This window comes from Filicampus tigris, chromosome 3 (genome assembly GCF_054856515.1).
Source record: "Filicampus tigris isolate MCC_2025a chromosome 3, RoL_Ftig_1.0, whole genome shotgun sequence".
In the NCBI taxonomy this organism is placed as follows: Eukaryota; Metazoa; Chordata; class Actinopteri; order Syngnathiformes; family Syngnathidae; genus Filicampus; species Filicampus tigris.
The window spans coordinates 28,812,549-28,831,845 of NC_141219.1; the positions used below are offsets into that span (position 1 = coordinate 28,812,549).

The 19,297-nt window shown below is 39.1% G+C and overlaps 1 protein-coding gene across 9 annotated transcripts; it reads right to left on the reverse strand.

Moving 5' to 3' along the window:
- Positions 1-1,428: 1,428 nt before the first annotated feature.
- On the reverse strand, positions 1,429-19,179 carry LOC147150540 (TIMELESS-interacting protein-like). Of its 9 annotated transcripts, XR_015086105.1 has the most exons (13): positions 19,054-19,116; positions 17,459-17,812; positions 16,369-16,492; positions 15,394-15,598; positions 14,990-15,266; positions 14,202-14,385; positions 14,022-14,098; positions 13,770-13,950; positions 13,567-13,608; positions 13,360-13,411; positions 11,309-11,480; positions 10,740-10,831; positions 9,939-10,485 (listed from the first exon to the last, which is right to left on the reverse strand). XR_015086105.1 is itself a non-coding variant. In XM_086025419.1 (12 exons), exons 2-12 carry the CDS (start codon positions 17,747-17,749, stop codon positions 10,376-10,378), a joined length of 1,962 nt encoding a protein of 653 aa, XP_085881545.1. In that variant the 5' UTR covers positions 17,750-17,812; positions 19,054-19,116; the 3' UTR covers positions 9,939-10,375. The 9 variants fall into 9 exon arrangements, 6 of the variants coding, with proteins under 6 accessions (XP_085881549.1, XP_085881548.1, XP_085881547.1 ...); XM_086025419.1 differs by having other exon boundaries at positions 13,360-13,608; XR_015086104.1 differs by lacking the exon at positions 9,939-10,485 and adding an exon at positions 12,002-12,177 and having other exon boundaries at positions 13,360-13,608.
- Between the last annotated feature and the right edge of the window lie 118 nt (positions 19,180-19,297).

A 19,297-nucleotide genomic window follows, 5' to 3' on the forward strand; every position in this document is an offset into this window, starting at 1 on the left:
ACATTTTGTGGTCAGAATATTTCCTTTGAACCTGTCTTTTAAAGAGGCAAGCCCAGCTGAACGCTCAGTTCCGTGGGAAAGCCATATAGTGTTACCCCATTGAGACTTCCAAAAGTTAGTAATGTTCTCAGTAGAATGAGATTCTTGAAAATAAAAAAAAAAGTCTGATTTGAATTGTTTTGCAAACTTTAAAATCCAATTTGCACTGCGGTGCATGGGCGCCGTGACACAAATAGACAGCATTTCCGCCTGTCACTTTCAACGGTCAAATAAACACTTGATATTCATGTCATTCACCACCAGAATAAAGCAGCCGGGTTCCTCTTTGTTTCAAAAGTATGTTTTTGTGCTGCGTCTCTGTGCTCGTTTACTTCTGCTTGTGTATTTCTCGACGAGTTGTGCGCCAGACGTACGGACTGAGGCACGTATGTCTGTCTGTCTGTCTGTCTGTCTGTCTGTACACATGATGTCATTTACGCCGTAGAGACAGAAAATATCGTGACAACGCCTCGGGGAAATCAATGTATTCAAGTTACGCTCGCTATGGCGAAGATGAAGCGCTTCCAAGTACTTCCTGCACTACAAAGACCAACATTCCTCGCAGATGGAGCATGCGCAGAACACAAAGCAATGCCCCGTTCGATGAGGTAACCTGATCGGTCCGTTTACTTGGTCTTTTATCTGAATCTGATGAATTCGGTTTAGAAAAAGGGTAACCCAGGGGTTTTATTCGGGTTGTGAAAAATCTGTATAAAAGCATATTCAAGATTTTGCGTGCGTTTACATGACCTTTAAAAACCCAAATACTGAGTTTTAAGAGGGTTATTGACTGCATGTAAACAAATGTGCAATATTCCTTAAAGCGGAAATCAACCCCAATTTTTTTTTCCAAGAATATGTTCTATGAAAGGCCTCCTCGTTGACACAAGCCATTCTTATTAATATTACATTTGTGTAATTATGAGTTATGCAGCCTAATCCACCTGTTTTTAGCCATCTCAAGGGGCGGCCATTTTTCCACTTCTGTCGACTGAAAATGACATCACAGTTGCTCAGGGCTCAGGTAACGACCAATCACGGCTCAGCTTCAGAAAATAGGTGAGCTGTCATTGGTTGTTACCTGAGCAACTGTGATGTCATTATCAGTCGATGGAAGTGACAAAATGTTTAGCCGTGAGATGGCTAAAAATGGGTGGATTTTGCTGCTTAACTCATATTCCACAAACTCGATTAATCCTATTGCCTTGTTTCAACGAGTGGGCCTCCATACAACTTATTCTTGAAAAAAATGTTTGGATTGACTTCCCCTTTAAGTCTTTTCTATTCACTTGAGTTCACATTCTTATGGATTTAGAATGATAACAGAAACTGGTTATATTTGCTGTTCTGGTCAACTGTAAGTGAAAAGTAAATGTAACAGATTCCACATTATGAAACATCGCTTTTAATTACAACATATATGGTCTGTAAAGATGAACAACATCATGAGTGTGATGTAAGTAAGTTGAACGCAATGATTTAAAGCTGAACTGAGTCATGTTATTATTCAGCGTTCATCTCACTCCTGTTGCTGGCTGGCGGGCTGGGCTCCGTCCCAGCTTTCTCAAACAACAAAGATGATGACTCGGAGGCCTTGATTGACTGCCGGGGGGAGCTGATGCCGGCCGGCTCCTCCTCATCTTCATCATTATCATCCTGTCCTTTGGAATCGATGACACTGACAGCATGTTCTGAGGTGTTCAAAGAGGACTCGCCTGCTTGCAATGACGAGTCAACTGCTTGCGAGTCTGAGGGATCACAATACATATCATAAACATGACATCACTCATCTACATTTAGTTTGTAGCCGATGTTTCCTCTAATGTGAGCAAGTGCCCGGTGATGCTGGCGCGCACACATTACATTTCTACATTCATCCCTTCATGTCCAGCCCAGTTTAATCTACAAACAGCACACCACATCATTCTCACTTCCCTTCCAGTTTCAGTAATGCGACTGAGGGTGCAAACTCAGTTGTTCTGCTATAGTTTGAAGCATAGATTAACACACATACACTCACACTCAACACTGACTGCAGCGACACTCCGACCGTTCCATTCAGGAAGTCTAAACATGGGCATTGTTTATGAGCCTCTTAAATGAGGCTCTTTTGCGTGTTTTAGAGGTCAGGTGACTAGAAATTGTGTTTTATTAGATGACATGTTTTCCATTATGAGTGGAGAATGTGGGACCATATTGATACAAATTGTACTGAGACTAGAGCATGTTCGGAAATTCAGTCGGATGGCCGTGCATTACTCTGTGTGTGTGTTCGGAGAAATACATTAAAAAAAAATTTTAAAAAAACACTACGCATATAAATTGTCTCAAATTAATATAGAAATGTACATACAGGCATGTGCCGGTATATGTGCTACATAGATTTGTATATATTGTCGCAGTCCTCTGAAAAAGACGCATGTTCAATTTTGTCATTTTTAAAAATGTTCACATTAATGGGATGTCTAACGCGGAAACTCCATTAATGTAAAAATTGTTAAAAATTGGGAAAAAAAAAACGTTTTTCTTAGGAAAATGACTATATGTTAAATGTTAGCAAAGGTGGGCATTCCGTCAGTACTGACAGAATTTCGGTCAGTCCATCACTGACGGACGGACGACTCTTTTGCTGACGAATGACGACAAACTTACAAAAATTGACAGATTAAACACTGTAATCGTCACTAACCAGGTCAAGTAGCGACAGATTTTCTCAGTCCGTCACTAACGGACGCCCGTTTCACTGAGAACTGACCGACACACAGTTTAAAAAATAGTGAAATAACTGAAAACATGTTTTGACCCCAATCAAGATGCTTTGGGGTGAGCTGGACCGCAGAGTGAAGGCAAAGGTGCCAACAAGTGCTAAATACCTCTGGGAACTCCTTCAAGACTATTGGAAAGCTAGTTCAGGTGACTACCTCTTGAAGCTGAATGAATGGAGAGAATGCCAAGAGTGTGCAAAGCAGTAATCACAGTAATCCATTTGACAAGATATTTATAGCTTTGGCTTATTGATCTTTTTGCGCCGATGCCCGATCGGCTGAAAATCACGTGAAAGGACCCAAATTCCAATTATATACATGTATAGGGTACAATTCTATATTAATGTGATTTATTAATTCCGTAAATCTTGGGATATGAAAAAAAATGACCAAGATAAATCATTTCACAACTGTCCACTATTACCGTGAGCTAAAACTAGCAGATGTTTTACATTTAGCATAAATAGATTTATTGACAAATTTCCAAATTGAAATGAAGCCGCATTTACCCATTAGCTGCTGCTGGCGAGCTATCCTCCTCTCCAGGGCCCGCTGTCTGTTCAGTTCCATGCGTTGGCGCTGCTCATCTGTGAGGGAGGGGGCAAGTGGGCCAGCGTGCGCTGGGGTGGAGTGGATTGGCAAGTCCTGACTGCTAAATGGATCGGAATCTCCCAAGATGTCGGGTTCAGCAGGAGCCTCATCTTCACCTGAATTTTCAGTATTTAAAAAAAAAAAAACTCTCTAAAACCAAGGCACAGTTTGATCAGAATCCTTATAGGCACTTACCAGTAAAATCTTCATGTATCAGTGGCATGTCCAGGCGTATCCTTTTAAGACAAGTCTGCCAGAGGACAAACATATCAGACAACTACAAGTGCTGAAACTGAAAGCATAGGAAACAGGACTGTCTGTCTGTCCTACCTGCACCTCCTTCTTGGCGCCCAGCTTCTCCACTCGCTCCATGAAATCTTCAAACTGAAGTTTGGGGTACAACCTGTGCGCCCAGTTCTCCATCTTCTGCATCAGCAGCCGCACGTCCTCTGCCTAGTTCGGCAAACACCGCAGGCATCGTGAAGCTCACTCCGTTTCTGTTCAGAGATGCAATGTCGAGTCTTACCTCATGCCCTTTGCCTTTAAAATGGACATCGTCAAAAAGTGTTCGCAGAGCCGGAAGTCCTTTTTCAGACGTCAGCCTGAGGAGAGAATAGTAATATTTATGTACATATCAAGGCACATTTTAGTATAAAAAGTCCATACAAAAAACAAAAAAAATGTTTTTTTTTTACACAATTAATGTAAAAAGACAACTTGAAAGATGAAAACTAATATTATGTTTCCAGAAAGATAATTGAAAAAGCAACCAAACTGCTCCTTCCTAAATGTAATTAATTAACACAGAAAATCATTTTTCTGTTACTTTTGTGAAAAAAGTTGTGCTGGTATGGCACCGGACATCCACCAGAGGGGGCGCTTTTCATATCCATTGGCACACACTATATACATCCAAGTACAGCACTGTATTTTCAAGTACATAAGGGAGGACAACAACCTGTGGGAGTCCAACTTGGGCTGTGGTCTCTTTACTGCTTTCCTTTTGACAACCTCAGCCAGCTTGGACACCTCGCCAGCTTCTTCATCTGCATGAACAGCAACATACAGTCATGGAGGGTGCCATTATCGTTGGGATATGAGCGGCAACTTCTCACCATTCCCAAAGGGGTCTCCTCGCTGGCCCGGAGACAGAGGTGGAGGGAGAGGAGCGAATGTGTCAAAGCTGTCATTTTCAAGAGTTTTAACCATGATGTCCAGCCCCTAGAGAAAATGGCACATAAGTGTGAGCAACACATTTTTTTTTTGTCATAGTAATATTTTCCATTTGGTTCTTTGTGTACAAATTGCAATCCCTTAAAGCAGGGGCGTCAAAGTCAAATGGACGGAGGGCCAAATACAAAATTTTGCGACAAGCAGAGGGTCGGACTGATGGAATGGTCATTGAAATTTTTTAAAATGTCCAGATTGGATCGGGTCCTTCACGCCTGCTGATGATGTCAAGCTTTATATATCTGTAATATATTTATTTGCGTCTATGTTTGTCACCCCCCTGGCTGTTGTGTTTTTATCTTCGGAGTTACTAAATAAAAAATAAAATCAAGTACATTACTGCTACTTTTGCGAGGCAGCTCATGCGTCACTTCCGTTTCTCCTGCCAAACTGGAAACAATTTTCTGGTTGACTTGGGCTGTAAGATTGTATGAACTGTACATAATGTGAAGTAAAACGGAGAGGATCATATGATTGGTATGATGTCTCCATCTGACGATTTTGGAGTGGCAAAGTATGAATTTGGGTGCTCCTGTCAGAAAACACAGGCCCGTATTCCACTTGATACGTCTATTTTTTTGTGGTCTGCAACAACACAAAGAATAACCTAGCAACAACATCCAATGTATATCCATTTGTTAACAATATGCCTAAACATTACAATTCACTGTATTAAGAAATTAATCAACCAAACAATACATACAATAGACATTCACACGTTTCATCACAAGAATAGTTACCATATGAGCCAAAATAACTAACTAGTGTTCATCAACGTGACATCACTCACGAGAACATATCTAGGCTATTATGTACATCAGTTACCTGACACGAACTTAAATTATTAATATTAAACTCACCTTTTAACATTTACACACAACAACACACGTGGTGAAACACGGGCAATCTGCAACTACTGAGTTTGCTGGCACGAACAAACTACGAGCTGTGTCGAAGGAGGAAAGAGAAAAAAAGTCACTCACTATCAACACTTAGCGCTCGAATAACTTCCAATGCCTGCTCACAGTGTGGGACATCTCAGCACTACGTCGAAACTCAATGAATTGATCAAATGCCATCTATAACTACTAATAAAACAACGTGAGATTTCTAACATGAAGTATTTCTAATAAAGTGTGTTTTACTCCAAATAACTTTTCACCATAATCCCATTCTGAAAGCTACGAAAAGTGACGTGAAGTCTTCAGTCAGCATGTAGAACAGCCATGGGGTGGCAAACATTGATGCAAAGAAATATATTACAGAAATAGTGTAACGAATTGGGGTATCTGTGTTGTGGTCGAATTTGTGTCTTGCCAGGTTGTTTTGTTTCCGAGGTTGATGAATGCATCGTGCGAATCGCCCCGTGGGAGGGCATGCGAGCGAGAGTAGCGGGGGACGAACAGGAGAGCCATTGCTCTTTTTTGACTGGACGGTTGTCGTACTGTCTTGGCGTCAGCTGTGGCCACAGTAGCCGCTTGGACTAATAAAAACATGATAATTAAACTACGTCCGACGGTGTGTTCTTTGAAGTTGCTACAATATATTTTAAAGCGTGACGACTTCGGCATGTGCGAAGGACCCGATCAGATCTGCTACTCAGACCGGCTTGCTGCGGGCCGGAACTAATAATAAAGCAATATCCTCCCAGGGGCCGTAGAAAATCTTCACTTTGAAATATGTGCCTTAAAGAAAAGACAACCCAAACATATTTTTTCAAGAATATATTCTATGCAAGCCCACTAGTTGAAACAAGGCATTCTGATAAATATTGGGTTTGTGGAATATGAGTTAATCCACACCTTTTTAGCCATCTCTGGGGGCGGCCATTTTGTCACTTCTGTCGACTGGAAATGACATCACTAGTCGGGGCTCAGGTAACGACCAATCACGGCTGAGCTGTTTTCTGAAACTGAGCCGTGATTGCTCGTTACCCTGAGGCCTGAGCAGTTATGTCATTTTCAGTCGACAGAAGTGACAAAACGGCCGCCCCCTGAGATGGCTAAAAAAGGGTGGATTTTGCTGCTTAACCCATTAAGGCGTAAAGCGCCTGGCTCAACAGCTTCCCAAAACCTAAGGTTGTCTTTGGAATTATCCTTGAAAACCTGAAGTTTTCCCAGAAATTCAACACCTACAAAATAATTAAATTCACAGCCCCTGTAGCAGACAGAAACATAATTCCAAAATAATTTGACGCCTTAGACTTTCCCACAGGCCCAAATTTATTACCGTAATCTTTAATGTTTCAATCGAAGATGTAAAAATAAAGTGGCAGTGCAAACGAAGCACTATTTTTAATATAAAAAAATCGAGTCCTCTATTTTGTTACAAAGATGTCGATATTGTCATTGTCTACAAACATATATCTTAACCATATATCACGTTCGACTGGTTCAAAGTCCACAAGCGCGTTGTCTATATCACTGCCGTTAAAAATTTAAGAGCTCCCGCAATCGATGGGCAACCACCATTATGACTCGCAAGAATTCCAAAACATCCTCTGCGGGCTTACAACACCATCAGGTGCATTTTATTGGTTAAGAGACTGATAATTAAATAATAAAAAGAAAATGACGTGTACGATCTCTCGGCTTTAAGACGCAACCACGCTCCTGGCTCCAGTAGTAGAAACGTGGTTATGCGCTCCCATCCTTCATGGGTTAACTCATATTCCACAAATGCAATACTAATCAGAATGCCGTGTTTCAACTCGTGGGCCAGCTGAGAACATATACCTGAAAAAATATATGTTTGGGTTGATTTACTCAAAGGAGCAGGATGCATATAACTTTTTCCGACTCCTTTTCGGACTGGAAGTTGACAGTGTTACAGTATAGGACATTTCTATTGCAGATGTTTTATTTCTTTGTTTTTAGTACAGCATGTTCAAAATATCAAAATAAAAAGCTCAAGCAATCAATCAATATGAGTGTTCATAAAAAAAAACGATGCCGAGGCTTTATTTCTAATTTTTAATTTTTTTATTTTTATTTACAAGCACCTGTAACATGATGCACAGTTTGAACATGAAAACTGTACTTGAAATGGAGAAAACATTAAATTAAAAAAAACTAGATTAATTTAAAATATATTGCAGATGTTTTTTATGTACCAAAATGTTTAAAAACAACCAGTTGTAAAACATTTAATGCAAATGTATTGTACTAAAAATTAAATATAACTGAACTGTACCAAACAAATGTAGTGTACACCGGATTTTTAAAAGGCCACTGTAACATGATGCAGCTTGAACATTTAATTCAGTGATTCTTTTGCACAACACTACAGAGAGTCCACATACTTGGGCTATCACTATTGAATATTTTTTAGTTGATTATTCTATCAATTATTCCATTGAATAATTGTAGACAAATTTGTTTTGCACCAAAATGTATTGCAAAATATATTTCCCATCACTGTTTATTAACTGATCATTGTTATTTATTTATCAAATCAAATGATTTATTACAAAATTATGTTGGAAGTCACATGAATGTCAAAAGTAAAATGTCAAAAATCATAGGGATCCTGTACAATGTCATGAATAAGAAGTCATTATACACATTATACTGTTCATTATTACCATACCTGATCTAGTGTGTAGAAATATGGGGAAACGCCTATAAAACACGTTAAGTCAAATTTATTTAAATTTCAAATGTATTCAAACCAAATGCTCTCCCTCTTTTCAAATGACAAAAAAAAGCAATTAAAATTACAACTCGATCAAAATATACCAAACCAACAAATCCACTATTTATCAAATTAAACAATATTAAATTTTATGATTTGGGTGAGTTTAAATTAGCACAAATAACGTATTAAGTACACGATAACCTGCTCTGCCACAATACTGAGAAGCTGTTCAAAACTACAGAAAGTTTCTATGATTTAAAGGACACAAGCTCTCGACAAAATATCCAAAACGAGAACAAACATTAAGCAAACACGTAAGAGGTGTAAATTTGAGGAATTATTTCCAAACTGACCTGAAAACGTGTGAATCATGTTTGAAAGTGCTGACTGCGTTTCAAGAACAGGTCCAAAAGTAAAGGACAAAAAGACAAAATAAATCAGCTATCAGTCAGTTCATTGCCCAAATGTTGTAATTTTTGGGAATATGTTCAATTGAGTGTAATGTAATGAAATATTATTTATGAATATGAGAGTATAATGATGACAAATGCGCCAGAGTGTGTGGTTAAGTACTGCATGTATGTAGGTATATGCACGTAAAAGTGTATCGGTAGGTGCAGTTGCATACATAAGTAGGTTTATATATTGACTTTTCCCCTTTTCTTTTCTTGTTGATACATACTACATGAATGGCCAACTACTTTATTACTTTGAAACAAGTCAAAATACATAAAGAACAAGGAGAGTAGGACGAGATAAGTTGTTACTTCCTCCTACTCCCTTTTGAACATGTAAACTGCGCTTGATTTGTAATTTATTTATTTAAAAGGGTTAGTGCATATTAATGAACATTTACATGTTAATATGCCAGAATTAGCCAACGGCTACTTTCCATCTGTCGTCCCTAGCAGATCAAAAGAAGTAACATTACAATAACAACACCAATAAAGAGAAGGACAGAAAGAAATCAATGATGAGCAGTCTTCTCTTCGTCTCCCTTCTTTTAAATCATTTCAGTTTATACTTGATTGTTTTCTGTTATCTGTTTATATGCTCAATAAACAAGCAATCATACAAAACAACAATTAACTAATATCACACGAGAGGGTACTATGTTGTACTCACCAGCGTTTTTGAAACTGAAAGCTACTTCTTGGGTGCTGCTTGATGTAAAGAGCTACTAGTTTGTTAAACACTTCTAAGGCTACTTCAAGTTTCACAACAGGCAATTCAAGTTATGATATTTGCAACTACGAATTATTTTTTTGTAATAGATAAAATTGACTATATTTTCCCCCCATGAAATGATTATAATTCAGCAGGGTCCTACTTGAAGGTGATGTCAACCCAAACATATTTTTTTCAAGAATATGTATTTGTGGAATATGAGTTAAGCAGGAAAATCTAGCCATCTCAGTGGGCAGCCATTTTGTCACTTCTGTCGACTGAAAAAGACATCACAACTACTCAGGTCTCAGACCAGTGTCAGTGAACTTTGGGTGGCCCAACACTGTCATGTAGCGACCATAGGCCACTGTTAATGCAGAACGCTGTTCAGTTACTGGTTTGGTCTAAAACATGTCAGGAAAATGAGGAAAAACGTTGACACTTTTTTTCCTAAGTAAAAGCATATGTTTGCAAATTTCTTATTTTGTTTGAACACAAAAGAGAATCAAATCTGCTTTCCTGAAGTTCTACCGAAATCAGAAAATATTTAATGTTGAAAGGCTGAAATCAGAGGTCACGTGAAATCTATACAAATACAATGTAATAGCACGCAAAACACCATCACAAATATAGTTACAAAAAAACACTGCATTAACAAAGCTCTCACAGAAGCCACACTAAAAGGACAACACAACAATAGCTTTTTTTGTTTTTAATTAGCATAAATGGGCAATTTGTCCCAGCCGTTGCAGATATCTCGCTGAGAGGAAATTTGCAAACTGGTGTTGGCTTGGCGGATCAGGCTGGTAATTCTTGCCTATGTGGTTGTGCAGAAGCAAACAGAATTCCCCAATGCTCGCGGTTAGATTGTAAGATTCAGACATGTCCGTGGCGGAGCCGCGAGACTTAGGTTGTTAGGTTACTTCCCATGTATCGGTTCGATCAAACTAGGCTGACAAGTCCTCTGGAATGGGGATCTTTAAGACCTCATCCAAATATGGAGCAGGATCTGGAAACACCTTTTCAAAAATGAGGTCTAACAGCTCTTCAACATAATCTGAAAAGCAGAAAAGATAAACATATTTGAAAATGTGCATTAACTCTGTGGTGGTGTCATAGTTCTGCATGCTTTTCACCTACATTGTTTGAATTATTGGTCTATTTACAATGGAGGCCATTTGAACACAATCTTTAATAGTGCATATTGTCCACTGGTATGATGGTTGCTTTCACATATATGTGAAAACATATGTGACCCACACCCTCTAAGTGTAAATAGTTTTAACTTGGGTAAGGTTAACTCTGTTTTACCTGGTTCGGGTGTGCATTTCCCTTTCACAAGGGCTGAAGTCGCTTGAGGGCAACCAACATTTTCATTGAAGTGCAATGCTGCCAGGTAGAGTCTTGGCAAGACCCAAAAAAACAACAACAAAAAAACTCATTGTTAGACAAGATGGAAATTCTGAGTGCTGCATCTCAAATTAGAAGATTTTTTAAAAATGCATTTATTTCAGAAGTTCAATTTAAGTGGATCTCAGATTTGTTTAACAGCTAAACTATTTTTGGATGGCCAAATACTTAACAATGTCTGCATTGAAAAGCATCCTGGTTGTTTTTATACATATTAATATTGAGCTTGCTTGACATGGTCAATTTGGGGTTTTCAATAGCTGTAAAATGTACACCAAACTTGTTAAAAATAATTGTAATGATGAATGAATGAATGAGTGAATTTATATAGCATACAAGTTTCATTTTTTTTAATTACTGAAATAGTTCAAGTTTTCCACAATATTATCATTTCTCGGGTCCCACCCTTAAACTGTATATACACTCCCCTTCAAGAGTATTAGAACATATCTGATTTAATTGCATCTTACCTGCATAACATTCCGAGAAAAGGAAAGAACACATTCTTGGGTGCAAAACGCAGAGTGACGTTGTGAAAAGCCTCCAGCGATGACGTTTGGTAGTGGGGGCTCAACTTTTGCACGTCTTTCAGAACTCTCTCGCTTGTCAGCACTTTTTCCAATCTGCAGAAGACTGGTGTTCCTGGGGGAAAAAAAAACATTTTGCGTGAATTAAAAATATCATTCAAGAGTGAAAAAGCAAAACAAGCACAATTTCATGCACAAATGTCATTGTGAGCAAACAGTGTGTTAAAACATGTCCTCAGACAAATCCTAACACCATAATCCCTCATTTAGCACGGTTAATGGGGACCAGAAGTCCCCACGATAGGTAAAAACCACAAAGTAGAGGTTGACTTATATACATATAAAATTTAATAAAAATATAAAATGTATTTATTTATCTATTTTATATTATGTTCATTTTAAAGTTTTATTTTGGGGGGATTTACGCCTCTATTACGCCGTTGCGAACCCCCCGACATGGTTCCCGCGCTTCTAAATACAACAAAATGTAACTTTAACAATGCAAGATGAAGAACAAATACCAAGCTGCAGGCTGTGAGAGGAACGTGAGCTACAACCCCGGCAGCGGACGCTTACGACGGAACATTAGCTAATAACTGCGTTAAAGTTTTATTTTTTATCCTAAAATTGGCTTACCTTAACTAGAATGCCGTGGTGCATTTTATCCAAAGGTACAATCTCAGTGTAATGCACTTTAAAACCCTTGTCGCCGTCGTCATGCAAAGCAAAAGTGTATGTCTGCTTCTGGTGCTGCTGCCGCTTCTTCTTCGTTGCCTCCTTTTTCGTTGTCATCTTCTTCTCTCTTTCCTCTTCTTTTAAAAACAAAGAAGAAGCACGGTCGCCGGAAGTAACCATAGCTTAACTTTCTCTTTGCACAATAACATTAATAAACAAGTTCCTTTGGATAAAATACAACACTGGATTTTAGTTGAGGTAAAATGTTTTAAGACAAAACTAACAAACACTTTAACATTTTATTTGCTGATGTTACGTCATCCGTTCTGCGCTGAGCGTGCTCCGCTCACAACTTCTGAACACAGCTGTTTACTATCCGCTTATACGGGTTGACTCTGACTAACTGATCGGCACATTTGAATAACGTTATGAGTTTCTGAACAAAACGTTCAAAAGTGCTGTTTGTTTGTTAGTGAGGACCAAACTAGCGAGAGGCTGCGATGATCCGCAGCCAATCAGCTCACGGGGATACATCCACTTGTGCTCTCATTGGTCGATCTCAGGAACCAATCACGCGCCTTTTATGAGTGCCCGCGGGTATGTACAAAGCCTCCGAGTCAACTCATCGCTTTGAAACAATGCGTCTTTCTGCAATATGGCTGCCAATGCGGCTGTATTTTTCATTTTTAGATGAATACTTTTTGAAAACCCGCGAAACTCAAACCGCAAAGTGGCGAGGGATTACTGTAATTGTGTTTCAATGCATTGGGAACACTGCACATTATATCCTAATCAAAATCAAAACACTGGGAAAATGTATACATATTTTGATTGTAGAACTAAATGAATGTTGTTGGGCTGTTCTAAAAACACAAGTGTCTACATACGTCTTACAAACTCAAAATAACTGTACAAAGTGAGAAATGTTTAGGATTTAGCATTTAATATGCATTTTATATTGCATATGGTCGACCAACTTCTTGCACCCGTCAAAAGGTACAGCAACAGCCCAGGATGATTTGACAATATTCCGCAATTCTTCTGCATTTCTTGGTTTTGCCTCAGAAATAGCATTTTTGCAATCACCCCTCAAGTTTGAATTAGAAAATGAAGTGTACAGTGGCTTGAATTCAGTGTTTTGGGGTCCCCTGACTGATTAATTATTCAATTAGAGACTCCGACCGAATTTTGGGTCTGTTGGTTTTCTACGACTCTACTTTACCTACTGAAAATTTGCCATGTGGTGAATATTTCAATCAGAAACAGTTGGAAATCCGGTTAGTCATGTGGGACTGCTATTCTTTTGAATACAACTGTACCTGCTGTCAACCATTTGCTCTTGTCTGTAGAGGTTTTTTGTGGATGCAAACACTGCGGAAAAAATGGATCTTCATGGGTGTGGATGTCTTGGACATGATTAAGTATTGAGGTCCACTTAGCCACTCTTTCAGGTCCAAATGGAGAAGAAACTGCTGTCCAGTATATGTGATTCTTTATGGTGCAAAGCCACTTGCTCAGTTTCTCACATTCTTTTTTCTGTGCAATCTTCTCCAGTTTCTTGGACAGTCCTAATAAAGACAAAATATTTTGGTTATTATTACATGTTGAACACACTCATGGGACACATTAGCAATGGTGCAAATACTGGACTTTGGACGATGGACAAGCAAGCAAGGGTATCACAGACTGATGCATTTTGCCTTCGCCATGAGCACAAGATAGCAAATACCTTTTTCCATATGCCAAACGTCATAGTAATGTGTGATGTTGGTCTCCTCCAGTAATTTCTCAATCTCAGGGTGACAATCTGTGACAATACTTTGCAGAGTCACACCACGCTCTCCCAAGACAGTAAGGCTCCTCTTCAGACCCTCTTTCTCCATGTGTTTGCTTCCACCTACTTCATTGCTCTAATTAGAAAAAACAAAACGGCACATAAGTCGAGCAAACAATGAAAAACATGCCATCGTACCTTTCTCACCTGAAGCAACTGCACATCAACAATAGTGTTGCTCCTTAGGTCCATCATTGAGTAGCTGCCAAACTTGGCAGAATGACCTTCAAACATAGATACAAAAATGATATTTGACATATCCCATCGTCAGATTTTGGGAATTAACCACTTCTCAAAACAAAAAGAATCCAAACTATCATTGCTTACCTGGTGAGTCAGACGTAAGGAGTAAGTGACCGCCTACGATGACATTCTGCTGTTGACTGAGGTGCTGCAGCATGCCAGCCTGCTCGGTTTTCCATTTGTGGATGATAGCAGGTTCTATGTACATCCGGGCATGGCGTCGAAAAGTGTCATGTGGAAACATCTTCAGCTTCATTGCCCGGAAGATCTGAGGTCAGAATGAGACACGATAAGCACAGTATAAATTACTTTATAGTATTGTTATTTGGTCATACCAGGCTGTGTTCGGAATCATTGACTCATTCCCCTCCTCCCTTATCAACATGAAGGGATTTTTAGATTTCTTTGAGGTCAACTTAAAGGTGTCCCACAGAGTTCTGTACTTGATCCAACACATTTCAATATTTACATGAACAATATGACCCATGCAATCGGTAACTCTCTTGCCTATTTGTGAAGCGAAAACTAAATGTGCTATGATGTTATGTAATGTATTATGTAAATATGTAACTGTGGGGTAAATATACAGTACTACAACACATTGCAGTTTTGTTGTTTATATGTATGTATGTGTATTTGTTTGTTTTGCTTTGCTTTACTCTGCTGTCTGCAGCCGGATCAGCATCGCAAATGAGAGTCTGTTCAGAATTGCCTTCGATAAATCCAAGTTAAATTACAAAAATTAGTCACCATGTGTTGTTCACTAGACTATAGTGAAGACACATTAAAACTGCACTCCAAAATGGCAAATTCACTAATTGGGCACTATTGAGTGGATCATTCCAAACACAGCCCATGTCCTTATCCATTACCTTTTTAAGTTTGAAGAAAGAAGAACCTGTAGTATACACAGCAGCCGAAAGCTGGAGGTTTCCCACAGGTGTGTCTCCAATAATTGGCTGACTATTCCATTTTCTGGAGTACCGACAGTGCCGGCACTGCTGTTCTACAGAGACGAATGTGCCTCTGCTTCTCGTCTGCACATCAGTAACCCGTTGACACACAGGGCACACCTCAAACAGCTCCAGTAGGCAACTTTGGTGGACGATATATGCTGCCATCTTATGAACAGGATCAGAAGACTCCAGCCTATCAGAACGACAATGTTTTGAAATTTAAAAAAAAGAGGAGAAAATAATAACTTCCACACTGCTAAACCTTAATTATCAAAAAACAAAATATTAGGGAAATCAAACTAATGATGTTATTAACCCACGTTGCATTTGGTGACTTAGTCAAAACTGTGAGAGGGTCCTCACAGGTAGCATCCAGAGGGTCTGTAATGTCCATAAAAGAGCTCCCCTCTTGTGGGTTCTCCTCATCCTCCTCCAGTTCCAACCGAGCTCTTTTACAAGGTCTTGTGGAAGCAACAGTTGAGCTTTTAACACCTACTTCCATGCGGGAAAGTGATTCCAGTGAGCCTTTGTTTGAAAAAAAAAAAATACATTGTTTAGAATGGTACAAATAACTTACTGTACTTTCCTCCTAGACTTGAGAGTTACTGTTTTTTTTTTCTGTGTGTGTGTGGTGCAAGTGCAGAATACATGTACATCTCTATACATGTAAATTGTCATTTGTCTGTTGCCGTGTGGTGGGGTCACTGAAGGAGGGAGGGGGTCCAAGATTACCTACTCCTGGGATCGACATTGGGTCATGGTGGACAGTGTGCACATCTTGGCTATATCATGAGGTGTAAATATGTAGATTGCCAATTCTGTGGCTACACAGATTTATGGACCTTCAGCCATCTAGTGGAACATCGTGAAGTTGTTCTGTTGGTCACTATAATGTCACTATCATAGATTAACAATCATATATTCGTAATTAATCAATAATTTCCCTTCAAATTATGTAGAATTGCTTTCCTGTGGCACCCCCGATAACCTCTCACAGAACATAAGTTGTTATTGATTATTTTTGTGTACATGAGCTCATTTCATCATATGAACTTTTGAAGGAAACCGTCGAAGGATAGGGGATCACAATTTGCTTAAGTTTAGTCGGCGGGTAAATTGGCATGCTCACGCTGCCATCTCTGGTGGCCAAACTCTTTATATTTTATTCGATTATATTTGTATTTAGGCCTGTAGTCGCTGTGTGTGTGTTTCCATCAGACAGGCCAAATTCACCACAAAAGAAAACCGCAGCAGGTAGACATGAATAATCACAACACACAAACGTGTCAACAAACCTGTACTTTTGAAGTTACGTTGGAGTGTTTGCATGGACAGCTGCGTGCCAACTCTGCGTGTGGCCGGGCGGTCCGTCTGACAGGCCACATGATGTACCACAGCTGCCAGTGCAGACTTGGTTGCCTACACACCATGGAAAGTAACTTTTTATGCATCCGTTTTCCATGTAAATAAGCCTCTAATTAACAATCTCTAGCACTCAAAAAAACACAAAAAGTTGAATGATTTTTTGGGGAGTGTGTCAAGCAACGATAACTATTAGGTATGCACATAAATATTGACCCGATAATTGAAGGATATTAGCAATTATGATGTCAGACAAATAAATCAAAATCCAATAACATTAAAACAGCTCAGATAAAAAATTTTAATCTGTGAATGAAGATAACATTCTAACAAAGCACTTTGCTGGTGGCAAGTTTGGGTGGACAAATCATGCACTCCTTTCTATTGAATACAGCCTGTCGTAAACTCTCCTCTTACAACAGCTTGCTTACAACAAACGGAGCGTCGACTGCTCGGTGCGCAAATCAAGCTCTCCCATCTACCGAATACTGTACTGCCTGTCTGTTTTTGATTTTACAGTGATGTCATATTTGGTTAGGACAAATCAATGAGTCTTTCTTTCGTGCAGGTGTGCACAAACTACAGTTAACTCTAAATAAATACATAAATAAATGAATGAATGAATGAATACATGATAGGTCTCAAGAAGCAGGAAGTTATCGGTATTGGCTTGAAGAAAAGATATTGTGCATCCGTAGTACCTATATAGTTGATAATATCCTACGCAAATTGTTCCCATTTGCCAAATTACAGGACAGAGAACACATTTTCGAACACATTTTCTTTCAGTACAACCAAAAATTGTAATATTGACTGCAGACAAGGAGCATGTGGATGTGGTATGAAAGCCTTGCTGGTTGAACATTAGACCCATTTTCACAATTTACTGTGACATTAATCAAGGGGACTAACATTTTTGTAAATGATATGGAAGGTAATGTGGACAAGTTAATCCTTGACATGTCAAGTGTTAGCTATGCTAAATGTCTTAAGCAAACAAACAATTACGATTTGAATACTTACAGTTCCCTCATCTGTATCTTTGCAACGGACAGTTGGTATCGATCCATCTTTTATAAACAGTCTCATTGCCAGTCCAGCTTTATACTGACCGAGGTTGCTAAAGCAGTCAGACGCAAAGTGGTTGGCACAGACGACAAGATTTTTGCTGACAGAAGGCGGGATGTTTCCATTGTAAATAAAATGAATCCACTTTGCCCTGATGTCCTCCCTGGCTGGGAGGCGATGCAATGATGTGTGACGATCTAAGCATCCAACCACATGGCAGGTCTGCTTAGCTTTTGACTTTGACATAATAGCAGTTCCGTGTAGTCCGTCACTCGCCTGCGGGAAAATGGTGGATCTTCGCCCGGGTAGCTGCCAATTCATGGGTGGAGAAACTTGGTGTGAGGGTGGTATTATTTAAATAAGTCCAACTGTTATAGACTGTAGGGGCAAAAACCTGAATACTTGCTTAATGTCATTTTCTGAAATAAGCAGCTCATAAAAATTACATTATTTATTTGTAATGAAAATGGCAGCTTTTTAAGTCTTCATCTTTTTATGTAGATGTATGTTGGTGTGTATATACATGTGTATATACACATGTTACTGCTTATATTTACATAGGTTTGATCCCGAATGTTTGCCGTCAATGTTATACATTAATGGCCACATTATACCGCCGCCCTTGTGTAACTTATATCTTTGCTGCTGTAACAATGAAAATTTCCCCACTGTGGGATCAATAAAGGCATTCTTATCTTATCTTATCTTGCCACAGCGTTGTGTCCAGCGGTGTGTGACATCACAGGTAAACCATCAATGAGCATGTTTTGTTTCAGAGTGGCTTTTTGCAATGCAGAGAAACACTTGATGGCAAACATTACATTCTTACTCTTATCACTTTTTTTGTTTTAATACAAAATAACTTAAATAATTGCATATTGAATTTCTTTCAGTTATGGGAGTATGGGTCATTGCAACTGCTTTAAAAGTAGTAAGTAGCAGGAAAGGAAAAAAATGTAAGATAGATATCAAATTAAATCGTTGCTCTATGACTCTTAGTCGAATCTAAACACGAATTAGCTATTGAAAGTATTTGAGATAGAGAATGGGTTATCCTGTCAAAGAGTTAAACAGTATAGCTCAATTCTAAAGGGGAAAAAAGACAAATTAACACCCCAGCTAAAGGGCACTTTTAGTATCCCAACCTTTTCATTTTGGCTACAACATAACTATAACCCTTTCATCACGCATGCGCAGTCGTAGCTGAGCGACGACTAACCCCTACTTCCGCCCCAGCATCATGGCGGGAACCAAACCAGGAAGGATATGAAGCTAAAGGCTAAAAGGATGTTGCTGTTTATATGACACCATCACTTACCATCTGTCATTTTATACCAGACTTCTGTTCAAACCTACTTACTTATGATCACAAAATCACAACACAGCTCTTAAGAGAGATAACACGCTAAATTTGTCAGACATCGCGAACGATTTAAACGTATTTTTGGAAAACAAATGTAGCGTTCCGGCACGCATTGATTGGAACTACAAGCATTCAGCATCATGTTAACTTCCAAGACAGCACAAGTTAGGTTCAAGGTATGTCTTACCAATCAGCCAGTCCAGTAAACAACGCAAACGAACACACGCCACGGACAATGCCCACAACGACTTCCGGTACGAACGCATTTTCTTAGGGGACTATAGATACCATCTTACCCGCAAAATAATACGTCGACATCCCCGCCATATTGAATGTGGAAGAATAATATGAACATTAATGATGCCTCAATCATTTGCTGCTTGGGAGTCTGAAATGTAGTCTCACAGTCAAAGCCAGAAGGCTACGCCATA

Excerpts from the sequence above, each read along its gene's own strand:
- LOC147150540 (XM_086025419.1), bottom strand. The coding sequence starts at position 17,749 with ATGTCAAAGTCAAAAGCTAAGCAGACCTGCCATGTGGTTGGATGCTTA. Across the intron at positions 14,099-14,201 it reads CCTTACGTCTGACTCACCAG|GTCATTCTGCCAAGTTTGGC; the intron begins GTAAGCAATGAT and ends CTATGTTTGAAG. Across the intron at positions 11,481-13,359 it reads GAGCAAATGGTTGACAGCAG|GAACACCAGTCTTCTGCAGA; the intron begins GTACAGTTGTAT and ends TTTTTCCCCCAG.